This window comes from Engystomops pustulosus, chromosome 2 (assembly GCF_040894005.1).
Source record: "Engystomops pustulosus chromosome 2, aEngPut4.maternal, whole genome shotgun sequence".
NCBI classification, from domain to species: Eukaryota; Metazoa; Chordata; class Amphibia; order Anura; family Leptodactylidae; genus Engystomops; species Engystomops pustulosus.
In genome coordinates this window covers 233167127-233189709 of record NC_092412.1, presented here as the reverse complement: position 1 = coordinate 233189709, position 22583 = coordinate 233167127, and the positions used below count along the sequence as shown (strand labels likewise).

The window sequence follows — 22583 nt, the reverse complement described above, 5'->3', positions numbered from 1 at the left end:
AAGCAGAGAGGAGCTTGTAGCAGGATCACATGTAAGTGCCCGAATCTAACATTGCGCCTAAACTGCGCCTAAACTGTGTTAAAGTAAAGTGATTAATAAGAGGCAGAAAATATACTTATCACAGATGGTTGTAGCTTGTGATAAATCTGGCAAAACAGTGCGCCCGAATTTAGGCGCAACTACTACACTTAGGCGCACAAAAGTGATAAATGTGGCCCTTTATCTATCTATCTATCTATCTATCTATCTATCTCATATCTATATCTATCTATCTTTCATCTATCATATCTATCTATCTATCTATCTATCTATCTATCTATCTATCTATCTATCTCATATCTATATCTATCTATCTTTCATCTATCATATCTATCTATCTATCTATCTCATATCTATCTATCTCATATCTATCTATCTATCTATCTATCTATCAATCATCTATCTATCTCATATCTATCTATCTATCTATCTACCTATCTATCTATCTATCTTTCATCTATCTATCTATCTATCTATCTATTTCATATCTATATCTATCTATCTTTCATCTATCATATCTATATATCTATCTCCTATGTATCTATGTATCTATCATCTATCTATCTATCTATCTATCTATCTATCTATCTATCATCTATCTATCTATCTATCTATCTATCTATCTATCTATCATCTATCTATCATCTCATATCTATCTATCTATCTATTACAAATCAATTAACAATTTTCATTTACTTTCATTTTCCAAGTACTGTATATGCTCCTCAGCACAGCTGACATACCACAGTTTAATTCGCTATATATTTTTGGACTTCAAAAGTGCAATAATAAATAATTTAACTCAGATTTTGATTTTATGGATTTGTTGTAACTTTCCAAAAAATCTTATTATTCGCTCATGTTGTTCCTTCCACTTTCCTGTATTAGTAAATGACAATGCGCTTCCAAGAACTGTTTTTCAATTAATAATTTATTTCCTTTTCAATAAAAACCGTAATCTTCTGCTGCAGATGTTCCTGCACTATGGGAGTCAGGTCCAAGCCTGCGCATAGGCCATAGCAGTTGTGTGTGGGACGTATCTGGCCAACGATTCTCATGTTACAGACAAAAAGTTGCTGAAACTTTTTTATTTGTTTAAAAGCAAATTGTGCATAAATAATGGAGGGTTGTCTTACTTTAGTCCGCAACTATTATACTATTATAAGACTTTTTTTCTGGTTTTCTGGCAATGGACATATGAATCGCACTTTATCCACTGTATACATTCCCCAAACTTGGAAAATGTTTGGATCTGGGCAGCGACTCTCATCACTGGACATGATGGAAAATAAACCATTTATGTTCACTTAGAAGTTCAGTTGCAATGTGATATATATATATATATATATATATATATACACCATATATACTCGAGTATAAGCCTAGTTTTTCAGCAAAAAAAAAGGTGCTGAAACCCCAAACTCGGCTGATACTCAAGTTAAAAATATATAGGGTCGGCTTATACTCCAGTATATACAGTATATATATACCGTATATATATATCGTATATACGGTATATATATATATATATATATATATATATGTATATATATATATATATATATATATATATACATATACACACAGTGTATAAATATATGTATAAATGCATATATAGATATATAGATATATGTGTCTATGTACAGCATCCCCCCCCCCCTCTCTTTTATTAATCAAGTACATTTTTAATAGGGAATATAAAAAGAAAGTTTTTATTAAAAAATTATTGGTTTACACTTTTTTTCTGTCGTAATTTGATACACAATATTATATTAGAACATCTGCTCTTATGCTTTATATTTAACTTAAAATATTTTTGTGCTTATTATTCTTGCCCTGTTATCCTGTTGAGATGTTACCAGGCTATATTATATGTATCTTTTTTGTTATATGGAATATCCTAAATGAAAGGGCAGAGTACATTAAATGTGACCAGTTGTCTCCACTAGCTTCTTAAGACTATTCAGACCTGTGTATACTTTGGAAGGGGGAAAGAGCCTAAAGGAACCACCATAGTACTAGAACTACAGAACACAAAACCGTAATTACATGTGTAATATGTTTGATTGATAAATGATAAATATTATTTTAGAATAAGTTTTTTATGTTTTAAATTTTTTTAGGATGCTTCTGCCGTATATTTTGAGTCTTTGTACTTTTAATTGATTTATGAATATTCATTTAGTATTACTTAAGATTTATCTCTCTTGGACATTTGCACCACATGTTTTTTTTTTCCTGTGGTTGTCGGTCCTATATCTTATATTGTTGTCGACTTTTGCTTTTTATTCTATTTTATTTAACTTAAAACACACAATATATTTTTTGTCATAATTGGCAATTAAGTCATTAAAGTTATGTTATTCAATCTATGTAATTTTTGTAGACAACTGCCATAAAAAACACAATCTGCTATATCTATCATATTCTTTACTATTGTTTGAGACTATTGTTTTACTTTTTTTTTTCTTGCCGAAAATGTAAATAAAGTCCAGGACACGCATATTTAATATGCACTATAAGAGAAATAAAGGCACAAACAAATAATTGGAAATACTATTGTGCATATTTGATAGACAGTATTAAAATGTGAACAAGTAGAGGCGCTCCCACAAGAAGTTTAAGGAGTGTAGTATATGCAGTAAGGCCCAGGGAGCCCAATTAGTGGAATATTATTCATTCATTTTATTCATTTATAATGTACTTTTTTTCCACTTACACCTGGTAATATTAGCAAAATAAAAAAATCGGTAGGATTTTGGTCATGTCTGAAATAATATGTAAAATAAAAATAGAAAAGAAAAGTGAAAAAGTTGCTATTTAAAAAAAAAATAAATCAATTAAATAACTTGTAATTTGATTTTCTTTTTTCAAGTCACATTTACTTTATATTTGATTTTTAACATATTTTCAAATGCATTACAGGCAGTCCCCATGTACATACAGGATAGATTCTGTAGGTTTGTTCTTAAGTTGAATTTGTATGTAAGTCGGAACTATATATTTTATAATTGTAACCTCAGCCAAATTCTCTTTGGTCTCTGTGACAATCGGATTTTAAAAATTTTGGTTTGTTATAAGAATCAGAATTAACAAAAAAATCTTAATTGCAGACACATTTGATAGCTATTTTAGCTGTGTATAGTAGCCTAAGGCTAAAGTACAGTAAATTGGCAACATCCAGAGGTCCGTTTGTAACTAGGGGTCGTATGTAAGTCATGGGTTCTTACGTAGGGGACCGCCTGTATTGTTATATTGAATAATAATAAAAAAAAGTAATAGTAATAATATTGGTACTAACACTATTACTATTACTGCTACTACCACTACTTATAAAAATTATTCTTTTTTATTAATGTTACTATTATTATTATTAGTATTGTATTATTGTTACTATTATTATTATTAGTATTGTATTATTGTTACTATTACTATTATTAGTATTGTATTATTGTTAGAACTGTTTATTATTATTGTTATTATTATTGTTATTATTATTACTAGTATCTCCTATGGTTTATTTAATTTAATGGCTATGGGTCATTTTATTTGATTTATAATATTTATTAAAAAAAATATTTATTTATTTTAATATTTTTTATGTTTAAAATCTACGTTATTGCATATATTTTAAAATTGAAACAAATGTACTAGAGATTATTTAAGAGTCTAAGCTTTCTCTTCTGACCACCAAGCATACAGGGCAGGGACTCAGGGGTCATGGCGGTGTTTGCCTGAATTTAAACAATTTAGTACAGACTTATCCTTAAGCACAGATTTATCCCCGCAGTCTTGGCACATACATAAACTGAAGCAACTAATTACATTTTTTTTCCCTTCCATAAAAACTACTTTCCTTAGAAGCCATGGAGGAGCAGCCCAGGAGGCAGTGCAGTAAGAGAAGTTCATTTTAATAAACAGCGCTGTGGGCACGGTGCCATGTGGCTCGTACCGGAGCTGCACAAATCACTAGGAACAAGGCAGTTCTAGGACGAAATGAGTCGCTCATGATTTGTTTCTTTATTTCTACATAACTCCATTTACTGCTTTATTGTTCCTCTCTATTGCCAGACAATAAAGTCACGCATTCTTTAAATGACAGCAACATATTTATTTTTCAGCCACTCTGGAAATATTACTTCTCCCCATCATGTTCTACGCTACTTTCATTATTGCCTCTTGTGCTTATAGCCTGAACATAAATGCTTTGTAAAATGCATTTATAAATTAATGTGGGGCTAGAACTCCCCATCCTTCTGTTCTAGAAGCCTCGATTGATACAATCGCTTTTCTATAAAAGATATATAAGAACACTCTGTCTATAAATGAAGCCGTAATGTACTAGGTCTACCGGGAAATAATTCCAATAATAAAAAAAACATATACACTTATAATTGTTTCATAGATTAGATAAAAGTTACAAAAAGTAATTTATTATTAATATAAATGCTACTACAGGCGGTCCCCTACTTAAGAACACTCAACTTACAAACGACCCCTAGTTACAAACGGACCCCTGGATATTGGTAATTTACTGTGCTTTAGTCCTAGGCTACAATGATCAGCTGTAACAGGTATCACAGGTGTCTGTAATGAAGCTTTAGTGTTAATATTGATTCTTATGACAACCCAACATTTTTAAAATCCAATTGTCACAGAGACCAAAAAAGTTCTGGCTGGGATTACAATGATAAAATATACAGTTCCGACTTACATACAAATTCAACTTAAGAACAAACCTACAGACCCTATCTTGTATGTAACCCGGGGACTGCCTGTACTAATAATAATAATATGTTTTATAATTTTTTTAGATTCTGTAGCCAAGTTTAAAATTCATATACAAATAAAATGTTAAATTACCAATGGATAAATGAATCCACAGTTTAAACAATAGGAATTGGGGCTGTCCTCAGAGCCTATGGATATATAACTGTAATAAATAAGTATTTTGTCTTTATATTCTCTATATCATTTGTCCTAAAAAATGCACAAACTTCTAACAGGGAAATCAGTTATGTAAATAGCACCACTGGAGTATCACAATGGGACACTCAATGTAAACAATGGCAGGCATGGATGCTGGGTGGGGTGTAAAAGAGAATTATTTTATGTAAGAGCCATACAGAAATGTATGTGAACATGTTTAACAGCAGACCACCCAACATCCCTAGTAAGAGGAAGTAAGATTCTGTTGTCAGAATCCCCTGAATAGACTCTGGCTGTTGAGTTAAAAGCTTGTGATCCACACCCAGGTCTGCCTTGCTAGGAGCTGATTTACAGCTGCTTCATAGTATCTGATCCCTGGAAAGTTGGGTAATTTCATTTTGGAGCGCTGTGGGTTGAATGCTGCAGGATTTAGCCAGTCAGCTTCTGGGGGTGGCATCTAGAGGCTGGATAATTTCCCAGGCTCAGTTCACTCATGGCTGGTTATACTTTCTCCTATGACTCGTAGTGCTACTGTCTATTTTGCTGAAGCACTGAACTTGTATATAAGCCTGTAGACATCCCGAGCCAGTACCCTGCACCCCAGTATGAACTGGAACCTGTATCTAATCTGGTATACAGCCTAAGCCAGTATCCTGAATTCCTACCTGATCCAGAACCCTATATACTGACCTAATCCATAACCATTATACTGACCTGATCCTGAACTCTGTATGCTGACCTGACCTGGAAATCTGTATCTTGACCTGATCCAGAACCCTGAAACCTAACCAGATCCTTTAGCATGAAGCTGTTTCTGGAAACCTTGTCCCAAACCTATATCTAGAACCATGTATCCTGAACCTTTATCGGTAATCCTGTATTCTAAAACTTTATATGAAGCCCTATATTCTTAAACTGTATTTGGAAACCTGTAGTCTGCTGAACCTGTACCATGTATCCTGCCAGATGTGGAACTCTGAACCCTTGAAATATACTCTTAAGCCTGTTTTAGTGTTTGTACCCTTTTCTTGAGCTTGTACCCTGTCCTCATACCGGTTTTCTAATCCCCATATTTCTGCATATATTTATCTGAAACTCTGACACGATGGTCCACTTAGGCCACTGATCGTCCAAAGCAAGTTGCGTGGGTCTTCGGGTTGAGCTGTCCACATGTAGTAAAACGAAAAGGAAAGCATCTGGTACTTGATTTCCACTTGGCCGACTATTGTCTTGTCTTTGGGGCATCAATAAAGAATCGGGAATCACCTTAACCAACCTCTATGAAATCATTTAGCTGATGTTCAATTGGTAGTCAAAAAGAAAAGTCCTCCATGACATCTATATAGGGCATTTAATCCGCCACATAAGCCAGGTCAGTGTTAAGCGAAATGAATGGTTTTCTCCCGGAGGTTAAGTCATAAGAACATTTACTAACGCATTGAGGTATTTTTCCTACTGCTTTTCTGTTTTCTCTGGGTTTAGTGGCTTACAAATAATTTAGCAATTTAGCCTCTGCAGTGATTCAATTATGTAATTTAGGTCTTAACTAAAAATTATAATATGGGACATTATTTCAGGTTTTCTCTCTACCATAAAAAGTCAATTATTTAGTATAATTTGGCATAATTACTGATAATGTTGCTTTTCTGTACTGGCATTTGTTTGACCTGCCCATAAAACAGTTTGGCTTGTTTCAGCATTCTCCCACAATTTTGGCAATGAGAGAGCGTTTTTTTTTAAATTTGTTATGATTGGGCACAGATGTTACTTGTGTGTCTTTTCACAACCGTAAATATAAATATTTTATATAATTGGAAGATATGGCAATATTACAATTCCCTATTATCAGCCTAAATCCAATGTTATAAATCAGTTGCTCAATATAACTGATCCAAAGTGTGAACTGATGCCATTGTATAACACCACACCTTTTTTACTGGGCAATTTCATTTTTATTGGGGACATTCTGGGGGTTTGATGGTTTTTGGAATATATATTTTATAATATTGTTGTATGACCATGTATACAGCTAATAGAAACACTTCAGACTAACATCAAGACCTATGCTTAGTAGAGGGTTTGGAAGTGGCAGGGTTTTTCTCGTTTATTATTTTATGAAATCCCCCTAATAATGTGCGGACCTCTTCTTTCCTTCACGGGTCATAATACAGTGTATGTAGTTTCTCTATACTGTATTGGTTGCAAAAAAGAGATGGAAATTATGTAAAATAAGGGCCATGTCACATTCGGCTTTCTTTAGTTATAGGATAGTACCTCTGATGATATCTTAAAATATACAAATTATGCTAGGTTCAAAATATGTTTTTGCCTTCCATTCTCAGGATACCTCATCCCGTTCCTCCCCTCCCCTCAAAAGGGAGAAGAGGAGCAAACAGTGATTGGCTGCTGACGATGTTCAGTTTGTTTTTCCCATTACGACACTGTCTTTATATAGAAGGTGACATCACTGGCGACATCCATGAGCGTAAGCTCAGCGGAGGCTTGGGAGGGATGCAATAAAAGGCATCTGTCTCCCATTACCTCCAATGGCCTTAACGTAGCATATACATCGCTCAGCAGGATGGAAAAATGTAGTTTGCTGTGTTTTTTACTGTACTGTATGAACTGTACGGACAGAGGCGAAATGTATGTCTTTACCAGCCAATATGTGACCCTAAGAGGACTCTTAGGAGTGTGCCTCCCCCATATAAGAGACCATTAAAATTAAATGCATTATAGTTAAGTGGAGTCTCATACAGATTTTGCTTCAAGACCCAGCAGCTTCAAGTTACGCCTCTAGTCCAGACTAGTGCATGCCAAATTTGTTTCCATTAGAGTCAATACAGAAAATTGGTCATAAAGAAAAATTTTAAATGTGTCAATGTCCACTCTAAGCTCTGCCTGGGATGAATTTGGACAGACCTTGCATGTGAACATTTCCCATGATAAAGAGCCCGTAGTGGAAGAAGATGGACAATGGCTCCGCATTCTGTAGTGGAAAAAACATTGTCATTTGAATACAAAACTACGAGCAGGTGAGCGCCGATACACTTGGTGAGTTGCCAAGTAGCCAACTGCACATTACGATTGAAATGAAGTGAAAATTGTGGGGTCATGTATTAAAGTGGGTGAGACTTAAGACTATATAGCAGATGACAAAGCCTGATCCTCAATATTACAGTAATAAATACTATAGTCCTCTAATAGAGCAATAAATATGACTGCAAGACCCAAAATTCTTATGTTCTAAAGATTGATGGAAGATTCTAATAAAGAGGAAGAATATTTGTATATTGTAAAACAAAACCAACCAATTTCCTCTAAAATAAAACACTCTTTTTCTGACCACTGATGGCGAGAGAAAATGGGAGAGTGACCCCTATAGGATGCGCTCATGCAATAAACCACATTTACTGTATTCTACATCAGGTCATCTTTTTCATATAAATTGTTGACTGGCAGGTCTATGTAGCTATACCTTTGTCTATGTTATTAGTAGTATCAGTACTGATTTGTAAAGCGCTGCAGAATTTGATGGCGCTATATAAATAAAGATTATTATATTATTATTATTATTATTATTATTACTGTAGATTTTGTACAGACACACCAGGAAACATCAAGCCCTGAACTGCTCCACACCCCCTTTCCTCTGCTCTAAGTGACTGCTGTAGTACTCAACCAGAAGCTTGATACAGCTTTTAATCAGGGCTTTGGGTAGCAGATGAGTGAAAATAGTAACGAAGTGTGGGGACCATTCTCCAGTGCTGCAATCCTAGAATATAAATGGATTTTCCACAGTACTCCTGCTACTAATAACATACATAAAAATATGGCTACACAGATCTGCCAGTCAATTATTGGAATAATTTGTATGAAAAAGATCACCTGGACCATTTATCTGGACACATTGCAGGTAGCCACCGCATTAGCTTTACATTACTGTGTTGGAAGCTGTAACAAGCTTCTGGTTGAGTTCTACAGCAGTCACCTAGATTAGAGGGGGTGGAGCTGTAGAGCACTTTATTGCTTGGCTTCCCCAGGTGTGTTAGCATTTCCTTCAATGCTAACACCGATCTGTCAATTTAGACAATTATTTTTGTGAAGGAGATTGCTTGAGGAGCAGATTACACCGTTAAATATGCTTCCGTTGAGTTTCGAACTATAGGGCTTATTCAGAGGCTGCAACACTAAACCATAGTAAAAGTTTTGCCCTCCCGGATAATACACCAGTCTAGAGGATACCTGAGAACCTGATATTCCAAAATGTAAAAAAAAAACCCTAAGCTTTAGCCAAAAATACATTGGTTTATATGTAACCGTTGACTGTTTGCCATTGACTAAATATATCATTGTGGGAAAATTGTATCTTCTTCTAATCCAGATGTCATATTAAATATGCCTTGCTATTATTGGCCGCCTGCACAACATAGAGATTGTGCTTTGTGTGTGAGGATAAGTCCTACAGAAGTATTTTGCTTGGATCTGCACTTTTCTACTTCACTAGAACTGAATACCTAGGGAAAGGGAATTATTTCATAAATACACTATAAGGTCGGTTTTACACAGCTGTAATACTACTATGGTAATTCCCTATGGTGACCTAAGTTCAGCTCCGTAGGACCTTGGGGGTCCAGATGTTGGGGGAGAACAGAAAAGTCATGGGTCTTGGAAATATTAAGTACAGCCTGGCTACTGTGAGTTTTGCTTGTTATGTTGGTTCTCGACACGGTTGGTGTTATAATCTTGAACATAGTTTGTAGTCACAGCTAAAATGCACTAAAACCTCTTCATAGAACACTTCTTCGAGAAGATCACTTCCTTCTGTAGGGGAAATTTCACTGATAAATTTTCAGTTTCACCCTATTTTTGTTGAAGGAAGCTGCACTAAAAACAAATATTACAAAAACCTCTCCAAAACAAATGGGGGTCATCTACTAAGGGCCCGATTCGCGTTTTCCTGACGTGTTACCCGAATATTTCCAATTTGCGCCGATTTTCCCTGAATTGTCCCGGGTTTTTGGCGCACGCGATCGGAAATCGGGGGCGTGGCCGAACGAAAACCCGCCGGATTCGGAAAAACCGGCGCATTTAAAAAAAAAAGTGACGCTGGACACGGGCTTACCTTCACCCGGCAATGGATCGTGTACTCTGGCGGACCTCGGCGGACTTCAGCGCAGCAGCGACACCTGGTGGACGTTGGAGGAACTGCCTTAGTGAATCACCGGAAGACCCGAATCCACCGCAGAGAACGCGCCGCTGGATCGTGAATGGACCGGGTAAGTAAATCTGCCCCATGATGTACATGTTTGAACATTTCATCCTCCTAGAAGACCACTTTTCAATGCAATTATTGCAAGTAATCACAAAATATTATATGTGATGTGCACTCATTTATTTGTGTCCTTTAAAGGTTTTTTTTTCAAGTTTGATTGTTATACGTTAAACACGGGATAGACGATTACAATTTGAGTCCCAGTTCCATCAGTCAGATCTGAACAATCACAAGAAGAGGCAATCCCCTATGATTAGAAGAATGGATATCTATGATCACAAGAACAGAGACCCACTGATCCCATAGACGGATCACATTCACTACCGATTACAAAAATTGTACCCCTATTGATCACGAAAATAGATCTCTAGCGATCGTAAGATCCTCACTGATAACAAGAGGGGATCCTCACTGATCATAAAAATAGAACTGGACCCCCACCAATCAGATTGTTTTGAACTATGCTGTGGAAAATTTGGTACAGCCCCATTGTAGAGTATGTTACAATGGTTTCCAAGTGCTTCTTATGATATTACACAATATAAAACTTTGCTTACTACCAAATTTTGTCTGCTTTATTGGCATTGTTTTCATAAGAAAGCATCCATGTTTTCTGGAAACTTGAGTAGAGGGTCTGTCTCAGTGATTGACTGCCATATTTTTATGAATATGTATACAGAGATCAGGCAAAGATATTAATGAGCAAAATTATAATGAATCTATATAATTTTGATTTTGAGTGGCTCCTCCTACTTTATAACATACTGATGTTTGTGTGTTTGAAATCTTTTTTTCTACATGGATGAACCCCAAATCAATCCTTGTAAACTTTAGAGCATTAGACTGATCTTCTTAATTGCAAGCTATGGATATATGGAAATCATGGCCAATGGTAGGGATTTTCTTTCTGCGTTCTCCAAAGGATATAATCACTTCCACAATAAATGCATCTGCGGATATCCGCTGACCCTAGCAATAGTGAATGTAAAAAGGAATGCAGTGAATTGGACGTGAGTGGGCAGTGTGTGTCACCCGGGTGATAAGTGGTAGGGCCGTCCTCCCTTCCCGTCCTTTCCTTTCATGATATATATTGATTGGAGCCACAGTCTACAAGTCCCGCTAATGAAAACGAGCTAAGACATTGATTTTCTCTTACTAAGGATGGAGGCTTGTATGTATTTGGTCTGAGTGATTGTTGTTCTGTATTCTGATTGAGTTGCGTTACTGATACCGGAACGCTATTGATTTTCCTGTTTGCTCCACATATTTGTGTTTCAGTGATTATGTTGGACGTAAATCACTTCCATAAGCAATATTACTTTTTTTCTGTGCGGCGTCTATCTGGAGATGTGTTGTGTATCTAGGATATTAAATCTGTAAACAGGACGAAATGTACTTTAATCCTATGTTCACTTCAGCGTGAAGAGAATAAGAGTGGTTTTATTCTGCGTGCTCTGCGTTAACCACTACCTGTCTGTAAATGCCATAAAATATTCACTAATCTGGTTCTAAGCTTTCGAGTATTTTACACTCATGCCTGTGAAATCACGGATACATTGAAACATATGTGGATATTGAGTTTGTAAACAAGTCTCGCGACCAGAATGTGGGCACCCTCTCTGCTGTTGTGCAGCTGGTTTATAGTGTAATGTGACTGTGATGTGCAGCACCCATTAGACAGGAAAAAAATGCCAAAAAAAAATCAAAAGTGAGCCACAATTGCTGGCAACTCACGTTCAACTGTATTCTGGAAAGTTGCATTTGACACTTGACCTGAGCCCAAAAGTCTAGAACAGTCACAACTACGCTACGTGTTCAATTATCACTTTTAAAGTTCCAGGACTGCATTAAGATATCATGTCATACACCCAAAAGACCCAATACCAGGTGTTCCGAGAAGCTGATAAACAGAGAATGGAAAAGGAAAAAGACAGCCCCCCAAATGTAATGTAATGTCCCTGAACCCAAACCCAGGCTTCAGTCAGAAGTTCAGGTTTGGCATTGGGGGTCACCCAGGAAAGCTGGTTAATGGGTTGCTGAGAAGCGCATCAACTAATATTTGATACCCACCTCTCTCACAGATCACGTGTGTTAACGCTTTAAATAGTTATTTAAAAGCAATTAAAGAGTTAAACACTGATGACAGATAGGTGTGTTCGGGATAAGGTTCAGGTACCGGAAACAAACTTTTGTTCTAGGTAAGTCATCAAACCACACTGGCTCCACTCATTCCTTTTAGCTACCATTCAGTGGTGAACAATGTTCTGCGAATACTGTATACCCTGCTTGGACCTACCCATCTAGTAGCCTTTGTAAATTCAGATTTATAAGGTTAGAAATGTCTTAAAAACAATCTAATGTTGCTGTAAGATCAGAAACTGTGAAGAAGATGATGACAAAACTGCGCTGTTCGCAGGGTTATGAACAACTGACACCACTGTCAGCGATGTCTCAACCCTACAATGCAATTAGTGGGCACCAAATTTGCTCTTTCCTATGGCTGGGTTGGTGAAGTAACCCCCTACACCGAAATATGTGTCCATATCTCTTTTTAACTGTAGTGTCGAAACATGTCAGTTGTTGCCCATTCTGAGAGGAGTTGTCCTTTAAATGGAAGCAAAGATGATAATATCCATGCTATAAAGCCATAGCTAAATGCCACTCGCGCCTAACCTAAATTTGGCAGTAAATCAGATTCCACAAGGTCATGTTGTTGTGTATTATTTTCTCAGTCATTGTGTTCTAAGCCTTCATACCACTAAGTACGTTAGGTCAACGAAAGAATGAGCCATCAAGTCTTTTTAAGACCTCCTCCTAGTCCATGGTTCAAGATGTGTCGTAATATTAATGTTGAACATATCAAATTATTAGTAGTTCCCTGGTTGCCTGTTAGTAATTTAGTCCTAGATTCCTCCCTAGAACACGCTGAGTATTTGTTTTAAGAAACAGTGTCTCCTTTGTGGTCCTGGTGTTCCCATCTAGAAGCCTCTTCCTATGTCATCTCTCTGTTTCTCGTTCCGACCCACCAGACCACCTGAAAAAATGAAACCCTTTGCAGGGTGACAAATAAACACATCTCGTAGGTTAACTGGACGCAGACAGATATCTCATTCCCGCTTGTTTATTTATTTTTTTATTTTCTCTTCTTTTGTAGTTAATCTGCTGGATTCGAAAGCAATTCAGGGGGAGCTGGGCTGGATCTCCTATCCGTCACACGGGGTGAGTTTACTAGACTGTGAAATGGGAAAATGCTGTTTCAGAACAATATGCTATTTAACGACTGTTTCCTTTTTCATGGTACGCTGCAGAATTGCTAAGCCTCTTCTGGATGTCAAAGTAAAAAGAAGGGGGAAAAAAATATTTTCAGGACAGGAAGATGGTTTGTGTTTATTTCTATAATACCTTGTAGAAGACGCCACATCCAGGGTACACCGCCACCGGAATATTCTAGGCTTTTTTTCAATCAAACCATTAACTTTTACTGCCCCGGCAGCAATTTTGTTTTTGTTATTGCAATCATTGATGATTCTGCAATCTAACAAGATTATACGACCCTATCTGGGGTCAGTATGTGTTAATATTTATATACAATGATACCCCCGCCATGCACACTAGACAAAATTACGCAAATCTGACAATTTTATCAGACTCGGCCAACCATCTGATGTGTATGTTGCTTTCCGATCTTTCTGTAGTAGCATATATCGAGAGATATAGGGATCGGGTGAGTTGGCATTCAACTGCCCACTTTATTTTTTGTCCTGTAAGTCTGGGATCTTGATTTATTACACATGATAGAGCTGATCTTGTATCCAAATGAGGGAGTACTGAAAGATTGGTCATTTAACAGCTATGTAATGTGCATTCCTGAAAGGGCTAATTATAGGACCCCAATTTCGTACTTACCCTCATAAAGCTTCTTAGTAATCCAGGGGAGCCGTCACATCAGCATGGCAAAGAACTTCCTTGGATGAAGGAGGCCATGCTGTCATTACTATTTACAGGCCCCAGGTTAGGCTGTGTATCTTTAGACTTAATTTACATTATCTCCTGATGTTCTACCATATATCCCACTGACCTTAAAGGGAACCTGTCAGTAGAAATATACCTAATAAAGCACTACCAGTGTGTTGTCAAGCAGCTGAACATCTTCCAGATTGTGTTTATTTCATGGTCCTGTGTGGTGGTCTCATCCAGAAAATCTACTTTGAAGTGCGATGTAAATTTGTTGCATAAAGTCAGGGAGGCGGAGAGTTTAACACTGAATTCAAGCTTTTTTTTTAAAGTTTCAGAACACACCCTTTACTGTAATTGATGGTCCTGCACCAAGAGACATCACTAACCAGATCTTCTGAAATCTCGTGCATGATGTAAGTCACAGGAGGAGAAGTGCAGAGGTAGGGAGAGCTTGACTTTACTGTTAAACTCTCCACCTCCTTGACTTTATGCAACCAATTTACAATTCACTTCAAAGTTGATTTTCTGGGTGATGGAACCATGCTGGGCTATGAAAGAAACATGATCTGTAAGGTGCAAAGCTGCTAGACAACATACTGGAATTAGTTTATTAAGACAATTTCTGATGACAGGTTCCCTTTAATGACAAAAGAGAAGCTATTTATCCTACATTTAGTTCACATTCATTCAAAATTAAATTTATACCATATTCAGTCTTTTCTCAAAGCCCCATATTATTGCATTCCTATGTCTCTAAATGTAAACCCCACACATGGGGTCATTTAAGCCTATGTGACAGGGATGAGACTCTAAAAACTTCTAAAAACTTCTGCCACCTTCATAAAAAATGCTTTTTGATACCCGGCCTTGGTTGAGGTAGGCCTGTGTAGAAGTCAGAAGTTACTTTTCCCCAGAATCTTCTAAATAGTTGGCAGAAGATACATTAGGTTCCAGCCTTGTGGTTACTAATGATAGACTTTGCCATAAAGTATCTACCTTGTGTCAGTCTGTACTATTTTTTTATGAATAATGACTATAGCACAACTGGAGATGTCCGATGCCTGGAAACCAGTCACATCTTTGTTCTCTTATTAAAAATATGCTGCAATTTCACACCAGCAAATCCGACCCCACTCATTACCAGGCGGCTTAATCCAGCTGTGTTTCTGCAGCATTAACCACATACTTGGCAGTTGACCTCGAATTCTCCAATATGTACTTGGCACTCGTAATGATAGCCAACAACTTTCAAGTGAGAATTTTAACCCGTGTCACTTTTCTGAACTCTCGAAAAGTCTCTGGAGCAAATTGTTGACATTATCATGGAAAACTGCTTACGGCTTAGTTCACATTAATATGTCTCTTTAAAGGGAAACTACTTTTAAAATCCATCCTGATAAACCAGAGGCACTAACTCATACATTTAGACACTGTGACGGCGGTAATCTTCTTATATATTGTTTAACTGTTTTTGATTTAGGAAAAAAGCAAATTAGCCTTGATTAAAAAGTTTTTCTTGATTTATTCATCTCTATGGTAACAGACTAATGTAGACTATATGTAGTTAGATTTTTTTCTTATGTCCCCCTACCTGTTTGGGAATAAAAAAAAAATTTGCACCTAAAGGGGCGCTGTATGTTAAGGTTCACCTAAAAAAATTGGTGCTCACTTCCAGGGTATTGTCAGATAATTGAAGACCATGAACCAGTATTCAATAATCTGGGGCACCCTGCACATTCGTGGGGCAAACTGCACTTATTATGGTTTGCCTCACTGGTAACGAGTAAGGGGCAGGTTGAAGTGAGTATTTCTGTTTGTCTCTTACCATGGAAACATGACTACATTGCACATGAATTCTTAATGTATCATAATGTACCACTTGCCCCCACAGACCACTCATAGGATATCTGATGAAAATACTCCTGCTATGTTTCTCCTTTCCAAATGCCAATTTTATAAGTTGTTGTAAACCATTTATCCAATAGTGTTGTCAAATTTACGTAGGTTGCACTTACTTGTAGTGTCCCTCACCAAAGCTCAGAGGGCTTACTAGAAGTAAGCACTCACTTAGGTTTGTTGTAAGGTAACTGACACGGAAGTGTGTTGCAAATAGGTGAAAGGATTGTGTGCCCCCTATAGGTAGTTGCTCCACAATGCTGATATCTATAATACCAATAACATACACTATTTGCAAAGAGGCTTGTCTGAAAGTCTCCCGAAATGGGCTTGATCTCCCCAATGAGGTTTTCCATGGTTTAGATCATTATATAAGTTGGATATATAAGACTACAAACTAATTTGTGTAGATTATAAATTTTATGACATACTGAGGCACTTTTACTAAGAGTAGTGCAACGTGCACTAAATGCAGTTTACCTGTGTATAGTGCAGGGTGCACCAGTTTCAGGATTTCTCTTGCCCGTTCTTCATTAATCTGGAAGACTCCCCCTGCACTGCCCCGACAGAGTGCATCAACTTTTTTTAGGTGCACCTTCAAAATGGTGTATGCGACACACTTCTGTCGAACTTTGCATAATAAATCTGGGGCACAATCCGACTGAGCACTGGAACGCCCCCTAATTTGTGTCACATGATGCCTGGTGCAGCTGTGCCACAAAAGGGTCGCGTGTGACACAGATATGGTGCAGACACTTCTTAAATACCAGTAGGTGCAGTTTGCACCTAAAAGAAAGTGCAAAGTCCGACAGAAAACTGGTTTAGGGGCCTTAGTAAATGTGCCCCACTATTTTTCTTGCTCGAGTATCGGCAGCTCCATAGCACCCTCGTCTAGGTCCAGGTAGATTGAGGGTTAAATGAGTATGTTTTTGGAGGATGACACTATTTTATGTTATATTTTCACTCATTAAATGTATCCGAACGCAGGCAGCGTAATCCTATCTGTCCCTCCAGCGTGAGTGCGTTATATCACAGGTACTTAATATATCTGTCATCATTGTGTCTGCCTCTCCTGGCGCACCTCGCTGCTGACAGCAGGCCAAGCCTCCTAAAATAGCATTGTCTAATCTATGAATTGTTGTTTTCTCTACAAAAAAAAAAGTGCCGGTCAGACTTTGATTTCTAGACAGCTATAAAACGTCTAGCAAGTATTTAAAAGATGATGAAAGAGAAGTCGAAGCTTCCCAGTACATCAGACATGTCATCCGGCGCAGAATAACATTGTAACAAATGAGTCTTTACTTAAAGTGATGTCTTTAAAACTGAAAGGCAAGTACAAATGTAGCAAAAGTCTAACTTTCTGCATCAAGATATCTCATCACAGAAGACAATCGGAAGAGTTGAGTTAACACTTTGTTTACTCATTACGCATCAGGTTGGGTTGTGCTACATCTTACGAACTTAGACAATAGACATGAGGGGGTTTGTTATAGATAGAACGTATAATCAAAATGAGCCATGGATCAATATTTGGGGAAGGTCTGACCCCTAGTCCATCAGACACTTTACAATAGTAAAGGATATTGGGTAAGATATTTACTCTTATAAAGCACCACTTGTACCTCAAGCCTGTAAATGTTCTTACGTTAAACTCACGTTGACTAGAGAAGGCGGTCTTCTTTCTCTATGAATATTTGGAGGTTCTGCCATGCAGGCCATCAATGATAATAAAATTACTGAATATTTGTTATATCTTGGTGATATCACAAAGTTGTTTGTAGGAAATTGTTTTAATTTCTAAATTTTGTTTTGGTACTTGTTATGTTTTGTTCCAGTTCTTGGCAATGTCACAGTTTTCTGTGTTTTTAAATAGATCTACAGGTAAAGGTAAAGTAGGAACATTTTTCATGACAAATTCTTGATCGGAACCCTATTGGTTATCAAAATAAAGGACCCAATTGGCCATCGAGGTAAATAGAGGAATCAATACATGATCAATTCTACTACTTCCTAGTTTTGACCTTCTAGAGGAATCAGAACCTGTTTTAGATTAATCAATCCATACCTGCAGTTTAGCCCCAACACACATTTTGCACCAGTTTCTTGGGTCTGTTTATGTCTGGCTCAGCAATACTGCTGATAACACCCACGATCAGTGCTGCCAATCTGTGGTGTTATTAAATGCCACCAGCTACATATAAATTAATGTAGAGGTGCATACCGGTTATTACTAGCTTCAGTACATCGGCCATTTTGGATGATCGGTGCTCCAGCAAGTGTTTCATTAGCCTTTGGTGCCTCCTCAGGACAAATGATGCATTACACAGTTCTAATGAAATAGCTGACAATTTAATGTATCAGCCTTATGGGTCCTCCAAAGTGGAATAAACTCTGTTTGGATCAACTTTGTGCTCAGGACAATAGATAGGTGTCCTGATTAGAAATTTCTCTTCTATGCATCAAAAATTTCCTAATGGAAAATAGGAAATTGAGCTTTCTGAGAAAATGCTACAGATGTTTCTTGTAATTACATTTCCTGCTACTGTATTTTACTTCCAGATTTTGCTGAAAATCGGATTAGTTACATATGCTATTTAATAACTTTTCTATGTGGCTATATTAACCTAAATATGGACTTGTGTCACTTCTTGTAATAATCATATAATAATCTGTATATAAACAGTAGGTTCCCAGGCACCGCACACAATGCATCTGCTAGAAGGTGGCCATATGAATCTGTTCATTCCCTGATCACCTCATTTTTATTTCAAGAGTAGGCTATAAAAGTATTGATATAAAATAATATGGGGCTAGTTAAAAAAAAATTACGAGTTCTTTATTATTCCACCAGTGAAGATAAACCACATATGTAAAGGTAATCTAGAACCGACACAGGTTGAAGAGTAATATGTTAGCAGTAGATCTATAAATGTTATCCATTGAGGTCTAATAAAGTATGGGGAAGGTCTATACCATATGGATGTGTATACAACATGTGACCCTCTCACATCAAAAATGGCAATTTTGTATATTTCCTATTAAAATAAATCTTAGTTCGGTTTCATTTTTTTTTTCTTTTTAAAAAAGCTAAATATTTTCAAAAATTTTTTATTGTAGTAATTTTTACAACATTTTATCACCGTTTTCTCAGTGCTGTTTGGATTTCCCATTGCATCTCTGTGATGACATCATCTCAGCGAGGCAGCCAAAGGCTTGTGTGTGATGACATCATCTAGGCCGGACAGCCAAAAACTTTTGTGTGATGACATCATCTAAGCCGGACAGCCAAAAACTTTTGTGTCATGACATCATCTAAGCGAGCCAGCCAAAAACTTTTGTGGGATGACATCATGTAAAGGAGCCAACCAGTCACTGTAGGGATGTCTCATCATCAAAGTGTGCTTTGATTGGCCGGCCGGCTCACATGATAAACGATCACGCCAGAGTTTAATTTAAGAAGTTTCACATCTCAGTGTGTTTTATTATTATAGAGCTACATATATCACCATCAGCACAATATATATTCCATTAATGGCCTGGATTTCTTTTATTATAATAAGCACTGCAGCCAATAATGAAGCTGGGACTTGCAGGAACTGTATTGAAGGAGTGTTACCTTTCATTTATTGCCAGCCATATATTCACATTGTCAGTCAGCAATGAAATCCAGACCACGAACCAGGCATTTTCGCATTCTGTCATTTTCTCATTTTATCTTACTTGGCTCTGTGGATTAAGTTGACACTGTTGGAGTCCAAAAATAAAAATCCTGCAAATAGAAAAAAAAAATTCGATGATGTACATTGCAGACCAAGCTTACTATTCATAGCCACCGCTGGGTCTTGTCACTACATGCCCAGTTAGATGAGGGTCCATCTAGTTATTTTCTGGCAATAATTGTATGAATTATCTAGTCTCACACATGGAGCAAAGTGAAATCGCCATCTCCACACCAATAAGATATAACTTATATCTTTAGCTTTAGGATCTAAGAATTCTCCGAGTGCAATGATCATTCTTCAATTCTGAATTCTACTGAAATACTTTCCTTGAAAATATTCATTCACCAAAACTTTTTACTAAAGATCTTTTTTTCAGTATCTTCTAAGACATGTTCTTTTTGGCAAATGTTTTGTCTTGTGATCATCTGTTAATGTGCCACTGCAACCGCAGTTATCAGACTGTAGTGTAAAATGCCAAAAATTATTGGCAGCCTCGAGGAAAACATTGCTTCAAAGTTAACCGATGTGTTGCTGTAGATGTGCGGTAGGCCATGCAGACTAGAGAAGTTACCCCGTGTCTCCAGAGATAAATAACACATCTGACGTCAGGTGTAGCTGGATGAGAACTAAAATACAACATAGGTCTCTCTTCAAACTCTACAACATGTTTTTTAGATATGAACAAGGCTAAATAAAAACATTCATGTTATTCCCAGTTAATAAGTCAGAATACAGAATCCCCCTCTATGATTATCTGGGGTGTTGGTCACAACGAATAGTAATGGGAGGAGAGACAGACCAACGTTTCAACACCTCTATGTACCATAGAGTAATCTGATGCTAAAGGTCCTCTTATCTTGTAAATAATAGTAGACTATAATATAGGCAGTTTGGCCATGGCCACCCAAGCCACGCACCAAATTCTATCATGAGAAGCGCCATCATCCATGAAATGCTAATACATCTGTTCATGCTCTCAATACACAAGGACACATAACCTTCAAAGGTCGTGAAACCACAGATTGAAATCAGGCAGAAGGGACAAATTCTCTATTCCCCAAGAAGCTGATTCCAGTACCATATGTAGGAAGTGATTCCAGACTTGTAAGGGCTATAATATTCATACAGCCCAGGGCCCATGGCAGTATTAACCCACCCCTGGTAAAAAGAGGTGGTAGGAACTACAATATTTAGTAATAGGGTGCCAGTCCTCCAATCTACGGGTGTCCCCTCAATTATTTTGTGGGAAAATTTTCTCTAGGCTCTTACTGGTATGAAGGCTGCATTTTTTTGATATTAAGATGGCAATTTGATGACATACATAGAAACATGTAGTCATCTATGTGCCCCTATATGGTGGTTTCACCGCCTCAGGGCATCATCATTTTTATTTTTAAATTCAAATTACTGCCACAGAGTGAAGGTGTCACAAACCAAAGGAGAGGTAGTCCAAAAAGTCTATAGAGGCGGGATATAGAGGTAATATAAAGAGACATAAGGGCTAGTAGAAATTTGGACAGGGAAGTTAATGGTCTATTGAAAGGCCCACCAGGGTGTCATAATGTGTTGGAGTGGAGTAATAGTGGAGTTATAGTATACAGGACTGGAAGGAACAATGCCAATTCTACTGAAATGTGGCGAATCATATTCTTGTTTTATATTTTATCCTTTGTTAACATTGGCAAAATTGTATTATAATTTAATGTTCTCACTACGGAAACATGCAACTTATGAGAATTGTCAAGTATTAAGGGGCCCATAATGAGGGCATGTCTAGACTCAGTACCCAGGGCATCTTTAGCTGTGGATACATCCTTGCTCAAGGCCAGCGCCAGCACTGGGCATACCTGGGCAAGTGTCGGGCCCAGAACAGTTTGGGGGGCCCACATAATGCTGTACATAAGGAATGCATGGGGGTTGTATCTAATGAATCCATAGGGTGTAAGGGGGGTGCTTTTATAAAATAACCATGAGGGGGCTGTTTGGTATGATAAACTAGAGGATATTTTAGGGGACTGGAGACTGTTTTGGTTTCTGAATTTTTAATGCCGCCATGTGAGTTCTCTGCAAAGGGGCCCACTGAGGCTCTGTCGCCCAGGGGCCTACTGAAACCTGGAGTCAACCCTGGCCTTGCTCGTGCATATTTGGTTATACTTGGACAGGAATTCATCACGTGGAAAGATAAGAATGAGCAATTGCCAGACACAACTGGTCTATTCAGCCTGAGAAGAAAAGGATCACACATGTCAAATTCAACAAGCCCAATAATTTCATCCCCTGACATTTTGGGTGCCTCTATAAATCATACTTCCCTGCAAGAGTGACTGAATTTAATGGCTACAAGTGCCTTCATTTTATGCAAAAAACATGTGGTAAATCATTTTTGTTCTCAAGCCTCTTGCTCCATTCACTTGAAAATGACTGACTCTTTTTAATGATGTCCAAAATTTACCAAATGTGAAAACTGAAATGATAAAGAACATGGAACATATAAACAGAAATCATTCCAGAAAATATATATTCCGGGGAATTTGCCAAACTTGGTTTTGACAACTTTTATCTTGTTGATAAATTGTTACATATTATTTTGCCAGGATAAAAAGTCTGTATATAGATTGTGTAGGATGTATGGCCTGGACAAGGAATTACTGGATGTTCTTCATGGATCTTGATCATTTTTTAATCTTAGATTTCCTTTGTTTGTAATTGTAGTAGAAGGAATAAACCTTTCACAGAAAAGCATGAGCATGTAAAATACACCTGAT

General features: G+C 37.2%; 1 protein-coding gene across 2 annotated transcripts in view; it reads left to right on the top strand.

Moving 5' to 3' along the window:
- Positions 1-22583, top strand: part of EPHA3 (EPH receptor A3) — a 285857-nt gene that overhangs the window by 32823 nt on the left and 230451 nt on the right. For both annotated transcript variants that reach the window (XM_072138525.1, XM_072138524.1), the window contains exon 2: positions 13398-13462. In XM_072138525.1, the coding sequence (XP_071994626.1) occupies positions 13398-13462 (65 nt within the window). The remainder of the gene's footprint in view (positions 1-13397; positions 13463-22583) is intronic.